At 37.3% G+C, this 8,994-nt stretch overlaps 3 protein-coding genes across 4 annotated transcripts; 2 read left to right on the plus strand and 1 right to left on the minus strand.

Annotated features, from left to right (window-relative positions):
* Positions 1 to 900: 900 nt before the first annotated feature.
* Positions 901 to 1,854, plus strand: LOC148549894 (uncharacterized). The gene is made up of 2 exons (XM_088495835.1): positions 901 to 967; positions 1,256 to 1,854. Exons 1-2 carry the CDS (start codon positions 907 to 909, stop codon positions 1,852 to 1,854), a joined length of 660 nt encoding a protein of 219 aa, XP_088351961.1. The 5' UTR covers positions 901 to 906.
* Positions 1,855 to 2,195: 341 nt separating this feature from the next.
* Positions 2,196 to 4,747, minus strand: LOC148549895 (serine/threonine-protein phosphatase 7 long form homolog). The gene is made up of 4 exons (XM_088495836.1): positions 4,640 to 4,747; positions 2,993 to 3,414; positions 2,515 to 2,605; positions 2,196 to 2,417 (listed from the first exon to the last, which is right to left on the minus strand). The coding sequence occupies exons 1-4, from the start codon at positions 4,745 to 4,747 to the stop codon at positions 2,196 to 2,198; spliced, it is 843 nt and encodes a 280-aa protein (XP_088351962.1).
* A 321-nt stretch (positions 4,748 to 5,068) lies between these two features.
* On the plus strand, positions 5,069 to 7,701 carry LOC107614017 (dehydrodolichyl diphosphate synthase CPT3). 2 transcript variants are annotated; one of them, XM_016316228.3, is made up of 2 exons: positions 5,069 to 5,306; positions 6,527 to 7,701. In XM_016316228.3, the coding sequence occupies exon 2, from the start codon at positions 6,583 to 6,585 to the stop codon at positions 7,600 to 7,602; it is 1,020 nt and encodes a 339-aa protein (XP_016171714.1). In that variant the 5' UTR covers positions 5,069 to 5,306; positions 6,527 to 6,582; the 3' UTR covers positions 7,603 to 7,701. The 2 variants fall into 2 exon arrangements, with proteins under 2 accessions (XP_016171714.1, XP_016171713.1); XM_016316227.3 differs by having other exon boundaries at positions 6,541 to 7,701.
* Positions 7,702 to 8,994: the final 1,293 nt, after the last annotated feature.

The following is an 8,994-nucleotide window of genomic DNA, read 5'->3' on the forward strand; positions in this document are numbered from 1 at the left end:
AGGAAGTAACACAAATCGGTCCCACCGATTTGTGTGAGGGAGACGTTAAGGACCATGAAATCGGTGCCACCGATTTATGGGTGGAAAAAGACGTTAGCTGAAGAGTGCAGTAATCGGTGGGACCGATTATTGGAGGCAGAAAATTTTATTTTAATCCGGGGTGCACCAATCGGACCCACCGATTTGGGGGTGCAGTGGTCGGTCCGTCCGATTTGCCCGTTAGTGCATACGATAATTGGAAAGAGCTCACAGAAGCCCCATTTCTTCTTCGTCGGTCTCAGCTAATGTTCATCCTCTTCTCTTCTCTTCTCTGTGACTCCTTCATTTTTGTAAAAGAAATTTCTGTGAGGTTGAGAATAGTCAAGTACGTGTAGTGTTATGGATGATAGAGTTGTATTAAAGTTTTATTATTACAGACAGATCTTATTGCAAACATATGAGGGAGTTCAATTTGTGTGTGAAAATCCATTAGATGTTGTTATTTCGTTCACATTGTCATTTGAGAAATTGAAAGGTGTGATTTGTGAGAAGATAGATTATCAAAGATGTAGGAGAGTATCGTGTATTTTGTACAGGTATCCTTTACCTGTGTTTGGTGGGTTTGTTCAATTTCAGACCAAGTACGTGACGGACGAAGCGAGTATGCATGAAATGTTTTCAATGTACATGGAAAATCGCCACCGAATGTCGTGCATCGAGTTATATATTGAGTTTGAGCAATCTGAAGCGGACCGTAACATTGAATTGGAAGATTATAATAGTGAAAGCGAAGATGAATTTGAAAGTAACTATGAGATCGTCGGTCCAGGTGAAGACGAAGATGAAGCTGGCTGCGACATGAACGCAGATGTGGCGGAAGTTGCAAATGCACTAGCAAACCCGCATCCGTTTCAGGAGCCTTCTTTCATGTGGTCGTTGGATTTGGAGGCTATGCACGCACCGGAGTTTTCGCAATATATGAATGCAGGTGCGTAAACCTAGGTAGCTATGTGAAACTCTGAAGTAGCAGATCAATAAGTCGGATGAGTAATGTATGTGATATGTGACTAGGCATTTGTGACCATAGCGTTTGATTTTTTTATTAATTAATAGTTCTTTGTTGTGAATGATATTTAGTTGTTCTTTACGTAGATGGAATAGCGAAAAATAAGACTATAACGATCTTACATAGTAAAGTGTGTTTATTAATTGAGTTGTAATAAAAGACTTCTTACTGAGTACATAATGAAGCATTTATTACTTTTTATATATGCAGCGCCTCCTGTTGTGGCGGATGGTGAGTTCACAGTGGGGATGGAATTCAGTTCAAGGGAGGCAGTAATCAAGGCAATGAAAGATTATACCATCCGGAGAGGTGTGGACTATCGGGTATATGAGTCGGAACCGACGATATTCTATGCCAAATGTACAGAATATGGGAATGGTTGTGACTGGTTGATCAGGGTAACCAAAATGCAGAAGAAGTATTGTTGGGAGATAAGGAGGTACAATGGAAGTCACACTTGTACCAGGTCTACTATTTCTCAAGACCATTCGAAGTTGGATTCCAAGACAGTTGCAGAAGCAATAAAGCCGTTGGTAGAGGTTGACCCGTCTATAAAGGTGAAATCAGTAATTGCTGATGTCCAGTCAAAGTTTAACTACACCATCAGTTATCGCAAGGCTTGGTTAGCAAAGCAGCAGGCGGTCGAATCAATTTTCGGAAGTTGGGAAGCATCGCATGAAGCTTTGCCCATATGGTTTGAGGCCATGTGCCACAAAGAGCCATCAGCAGTGGTTCACTTTGAAACAATGCCTACTTACCAGGGGGATGATTTGGTTCCTGATATATGTGGCCCACCCCAATACTGTTGATGTGCCGGGACTGACGCTGAGTAATAATCAGACGGATGCGTATCATGAACATATGGTACAAAATACTCAACCCCCTGTTGTGGCGGTTCCGGTGGCGGTGGTGGTGGAGGTACCGGTGCCGGTTCCGGTTTCGGTGCCAGTGGTGGTGGTGGTGGTGGAGGACCTTCTGGATTCTCTTCAAATACAAGGTTCGACAATTGCAAGTGGTCACCAAATACTTCTCGGTACCAATGCATGTAAATTTCCAATGGATAATGTAAATGCTCCAAGTCATCAGAGAGAGTGTGACTATACCGATTGGTCCACTGCATCACCCAAAGAGAGTGGGTATTGGCCCAATCTTAATTCTTAGGCCCAGTTAGAACTTCGCCGTGTGATGCACTTAGATCCTGCTCTTGATTAGGAACACCCTGTGTCAATCCAAATTGCCTCCTGACTCTATCAGTTGCATGCCACTCGATGCATTCAAAAGATATAAGTGGCATTGTGGCACTCCAGATAACCGAATTATGATGGATGGCTAAAGGAATCACGTCTGGGTCGATGTCTCCAATTCCATAAGCCTGTCAAACAAACTGGACACATCGAACCAGTCAGATGATTACACAACAATTAATTCACTTAAAAAGTTACATAAGGTACTTGTATTTTACAAAATACCTGTCCTTCTTGTAGATCATCCAACAACCTCCTGTAGTGCGCAAGCGTTTTATATCGGTAGGCATAGTTTTGACGGTCCCAGTTATGCCACCTGTCGTCGGACAATCCATTAGTTAACTTATCTTACCCTAAACAAAATACAATTTCTATCAATTCTTTCAATGCATACTTTAATCAAGATTACCTGTTTGCAATTGGAAACACTCAGGGATTGCCGGGAATCGGCGCTAGAAATGGTAGCCGGATCCAAGCCCAAGTGACCAACAGTGTCAGTGGACCGTCCATCTCCTTGCAGTCGACACGAGTTGCCCTACACAATGATCTATACAAGTGTGCCAGGCATGCCGAACCCCAACTAAACTGTATGATCCCACCGAAGTTGTAGAGCAAAGGTAAAAATTTTCAGTGCACCACTGCACCCGACTTATCTGCAAACAGAATTGTCCCAAATAACAACATTATGTGACACTTTACATACATCTGCATGTGCACATCATCATTCAACACTATACGATCTTTCAAACCCCTAAACCACTTTAATTTTATAAAGCTCCCTCTACAGTCCGTATTCCTCGGTGCAATTTCAAATTGGTGCAAGCACTCGGCTTCCAATGCCTCAAAGCTACTCATGGTCGGACCTGTAACTGGAAGACCATTTGTCGGCAGACCGAGAATTAGTGCCACATCCTCCAAGGTCACGGCACACTCACCAACCGAAAAATGAAAAGTGTGAGTCTCGGGCCGCCATCTCTCAATCAGAGCATTAATCATTGCTGACTGACCTTTAATAACTCCAATTTGAAATACATAATAAAATCCAGTCTCGCGTAATTGTGACTCAACAATTTGGTTGTATAGATCCGGCGGGTTTAAATGATCACATATCAACATCCTTGAAACCTACAATATCACATTTCCGTTATAAGAACAAGTATAATATAACTATATTATCAAAAACACAATTATCCTTAACATGTCCATTATAACTAATTCCTAGCATAATTGCATTTCAAACATACACATTAAATCTGTTATACAAAAATCATTCAATCATATTCATTACCTTATAACAAAAATTAATTAACCTTACACAGTAAATCAGCCTCTATTATTATTATTATTATTATTATTATTATTATTATTATTATTATTATTATTATTATTATTATTATTATTATTATTATAGAACAGCATACTAATTTTTATTATTATTATTATTCAAACAGCATACATACTAATTTTTTTATTATTATTATTATTATTATTATTATTATTATTATTATTTAACACAACATAAAATTTAAGTTTAGTTATTACTAATTTATTGTTTAAATTTTACTGAATTAAAATTCAATTGTTAATGATCATAAATAAAATAATTAATTAAATTTTTATTATTAATCATAATAATTAATTAAACTCAATTACTAATATTGATAATAACAACAACAATATATTAATATCCACCTATTCCAATCTAATATGTACAGATCTCATTTTTTTTTTTTTTTCATTCATTCATTCTTTACATGTGTTATTCATTTTTTTATTTTATTTTAATTAATATGCATAAAAAAAAATCCAGTTCACCCTCACCGGTATAATTTACTAACTAACCATATCATTCATACATACATACATACAAGGTTTATTCCTATTTTAATTTCTATTTCTAACCACCTAATAATAAAATCATACATACATACATGCTCAATCTCTACTTAGTGCCATTATAATATATATTAGTAATAAAATCTAAAATGATCACTATTATTATCATTAAATCAGATTATTAAAAAATAAAAACTTACATAATTTGGATGTCCAAGATAATTAACAATATGATACTCTAGTTGATTTACTTCCTTAATTTTTTGTTTTCTTGGCATTTTTATTCAAAATTTTCACCAAGATTATTGTGGTCCAACAATGGTGAAATGGTGGAGTTGAGAGTAAGCAGAAAGGGATAAGAAAGTGAGAGTGAAAGAGATAGTGTTGGAGGGGGTGAAACGGATAGAGAGTCACGGGCCACCCAAAAACCAGGTGCATGCACGACGCGTGGCAAGGGAGTCTCCAATCGGTGCCACCGATTTGTGCACCTTCCGCGCCCTAAAATCGAACCCACCGATTTTCGTTCTCCCATTGCTGCCACCGATTTCTTCGACAACACCGTCACATCTCGGTAAAACACCCCAAATCCCATAACATTGCGAAACTCTTTCCCCGACTCCATATCAAAATTAAAAAACTCAATAAATTTGATGTGGTTAAAATAAAAAGAAGTTGAAAAGTGTGGCACTGAGATGTTATATGTATGAAAAGGCATAGGATACCAATAAATTATGTGCTAATTTATTGTCAACAATAATTAATTATTATATTTTAAATACATATATAAAGAGACACATTTAAAAAATATATGTATAAAGACATTTCTATTAAACATAGCTATAAAAATAATATTTTTATTAGATACATCTACAAAGATATTTCTATAAAATACAGTTATAAATAAGAGACGCCAAATATACTGTTGGTACGTAGGGGACCGTATATGTATTTTATTTTGACGTCGTAGCGTTCCCCAATTTCTGAATCTCTCGGAGTCAGTCTCACTTCCCTCCTCCTTGCGCTGCCGCCACCCACCTTCACGGCCTCACCTCTTCTCCTGCTTCTTTATTCCCTTTGCCGTCGCTGTCACAGGGGTGGCCATCCGGTTCTTCTCCTTTCCCTCTGGCCGTGTGCCTTTGCTTCTCCTCTGGAACCCTGATCTACCTATTGTGGTCAATCTGGTGAGCATTTTTTCTTTCTTTCGTATTTAATTTTTAAATTAGTTGATTGGTGTCGGTAAAGATGTAGAAGAAGGATCAGAAAGCTTGAGAGGGAAGACTATATTTTGGGTATAAGAATGAAAGAACCATTACTGCAGAACAAAAGTGACCAAATATTTCTTTAGGTTTATGGCAGAATAATAGTAGTAAATTTGTGGTATCTATGGTTTGAAGAGAAGGAACATTTCATTTGTTTAGGGTAAATTTTATAACTTTTACGAAAATCTCTAATTCTGTGGTATCTATGCCTGATTTTCACCTCATCCCCCAACCCCAAATTTGGGTTGTGAGTGTTTCTCAAATCAGAATATTATTCAATCTGTGTTCCAAGTTATGATCAAATTTGGTTTCTCTAATTCTGTGGTATCTATGCTTGCATATAAGGTAGGATAATGATTTAATCTCGTACTTGAAGGACTTTACTAAGCAAAATATGCATAATTGTACCAGGTAGAGAACATCTTCACAAAATTCATGATGCATTACTATTTGCCCCCCTTTTGGGGGTGTATGCCTGTGTGTGTGGATATCTCAAGTTATAGATGTAATAAGTTCAGTGTGTTTGGATGCTAATTTGAGTTGAACATGTTGATTTTTTTTAGTTGAGTATAAATTTTGAATTAAAAAATGTTAGTTTTTATGTTAAAATGCTAATTATTAAGTTAAAATTGCTAATTTTAAATTTAAAGATTAAAGTGTTAAGTATTTTGTTAAAATTGTCTGGGGTGTCTTTTGAACACTCTAATATATTATGCTTGGCAATTAACATTCGGAATTAAAAAATCAATCTGTCCATGTCCCCTAGAGGAAATGTCAAACTGATAAGCCTTTTAAGATTTTTCTAACATCTTTCCTACTAACTAGGAGAAACAGGTAGCTGGTAACTCTTTTGGCTGATATAGGAATGATGCTTAAATCCTCTATAAAAACTTGTAATCCTGAATAGAAACCATCATTATTGACAGAAAATATTCTCATCAAATGTAACAGTAAAGTTCCTAATTAACCTATTAGCTTGCACATGATTCAAGTTTTAGACTAAACAAGCAATCATAAACTGTTAATTACTGGTTGTGTATTGCATTTATGTTTGACATTGTTATTGCTTTAGCTGTTGAGCTTGTATCTTGATAATGTGCTTCTGGTGCTTTAACTCTTTCTAATGCTAACTTATAACAAAGTTTCCTTCTGGCAGGTTTATCTTAGACACTTTTGAGTTGCATTGCTGAACACATCCATGCCCAAAGATACTGGAGGTATTACAAGCAACCTGCTTGGAGGTTTATGCAGCTGTCTTAGGAGATGCATATTTGGCATATTATCTATGGGTCCTGTGCCAAATCATATTGCTTTTATCATGGATGGGAATCGAAGGTTTGCAAAGAAGAGTAACTTGGCTGAAGGGATTGGCCATAAGGCTGGATTTTCATCTCTCGTTTCCATGCTTAGGTATTGTTATGAATTAGGAGTGAAGTATGCAACTGTCTATGCATTCAGCATTGATAACTTCAAAAGAAAGCCCAAAGAGGTGCAATCCTTGATGGAATTGATGCAAGAAAAGATTGAGGAGTTGCTTCAAGATGAAAGCATTATCAATGAATACGGTGTTAAACTACATTTCATTGGAAACTTGCAGTTATTGGCTGAGCCTGTGAGGATTTCAATGGAAAAGGCAATGAATGTCACTGCCCACAACAAACAGAGAGTATTGTTAGTTTGTGTAGCCTATACTTCAAGTGATGAGATTGTGCATGCTGTTGAAGAATCATTCAAGGAATTATGGAATGAAGTTCATAAATCAAGCGGTGCAACAGTGTCCAATGGCACAATTGGACAACTTGACAGGTCCCCGAAAAGAAATGGTATCCGAGTGAATGCTCAAGATTCTTGTGAAGACTATGCAAGACAAAATGCCGATGGATCCACTGATAGATCCGGAGAAACTGAAATTTCATCATGCAATGGGATGGTTGAAATAGCAGAAGAGGGCAAGCATGATCAGGGCGAGCTTCCAGCTATTAAACTGACCGATGTCGAGAAGAACATGTACATGGCAGTGGCACCTGACCCTGACATCTTAATCCGAACTTCTGGAGAGGTTCGTCTTAGCAATTTTCTTCTTTGGCAGACTAGTACCTGTCCTTTGTATTCACCAGCTGCACTTTGGCCAGAAATAGGGCTAAGACACTTAATCTGGGCAGTGTTGAACTTTCAGAGACACCATTTTTACTTGGAAAAGAAAAAGAAACAGTTTTGATTGTAAGTCTTGTAAGTCTTGTAAGTTGTAACACTAACAACCAAAGTTCAGAATGTAAAATTACAGATTGTTTTTCCTATTCAGATCATCTATCTTTGACTAGTGTTGCCCATCTTTTATACTCTTGACTCTCGAGTGTGCACGGGGATCATGAAGTTGCCACATATGACCAGTGCCAGAGGATCAACAAATTCTCTTTTTTCCCACCATAGCCTTGCCCCGAGATTAAGAGGATCATCTATTTATTTGAATTATATTAAGTCCTGCATCTGGTGACTTTTGCTTTTTCTTGAAATGGGTTCTAATACTTAAAAGAGGTCTGTCCTATTTTGCAGGAGGAGGATTTTAGATTGAATAGTAAACTATGTAACTTGCCATCAAATCCAAGCATTTGGATTGGGTATGGCAGCTTTTTTTTCGTTTGTTTTTGGCTCAGATTATTTGGAACTGTATATTGTTCAAGTAAATGGGAAAATTTTGACAAATATGGTACTATTTATGGATTATGTTAGGTACATGCTAAAATCAGCTACTATATTTTTCTACGTATACAAATATAAAAATTAAAAAAATCAATCTATGTCATATACGCGCTACACTGCCATAAGGAAACAACACCTCTTCGTACCTTCGCTCAAGCTCCTTGCATATCCGCCACCGCCTCACCTCCACTCCACTTTGAAGGAAACCTCCGGGCCAGGTCGAGCCACACGTAGGAATAATTGCCGCTGTTATGGAGAAAAATACTCTAACGGCCACCGTGGCTTGAACTTAGCGCTGATCCTACACATGGCGCCGTTGAGAATCAGACCGTCCTACGAGTTCTTGAAACAGATTTTCTGGTGACAGTAGCAGGGGTAGTGAGAGCCACCACTGGGTGAAGACCTTGTGACAATTTTCATGTTTTTGGATTCGTGTTTGATTATAACTGAATTTTGAGGTGTGATTTGGTAGGTGTTTGATTATAATATAATTTTTAAACTTGGAGAGATGAGAGCTCTATTTGATGAAGAACATCATTTTTGAATTGACCAAAGGAACTTAAAATTTAAAAAGTAGCCCAGAAATTCATCTCATATAACCCTTTCTTCACGTTGTTCATAAAGCCAAACTACCTCACATAATATATACCAAGTGCATGTACAAACTTTAAAAAAGGTTACATTGAGGACAAGAAGAAGGATGTGGCGCTTAAGGTTGGGAAAAGACAATGGCTCAGGTGGTTGGTTCTTGTTTGTGCATGAGAATGGATTGCAAGCCGAAGACGTTTGTGTCTTTGAACTGATTAACATGGAAGATTTAGTTTTTAAAGTTCATGTTTTCAAAAGGCACATCCACTTGGATTCTGTAGCTTTCTTTTATGTGTAAAGATGAAGAGATGTCACTTTGAAT

Source organism: Arachis ipaensis, chromosome B8 (genome assembly GCF_059453495.1).
Source record: "Arachis ipaensis isolate K30076 ecotype BB chromosome B8, ASM5945349v1, whole genome shotgun sequence".
NCBI lineage: Eukaryota > Viridiplantae > Streptophyta > Magnoliopsida > Fabales > Fabaceae > Arachis > Arachis ipaensis.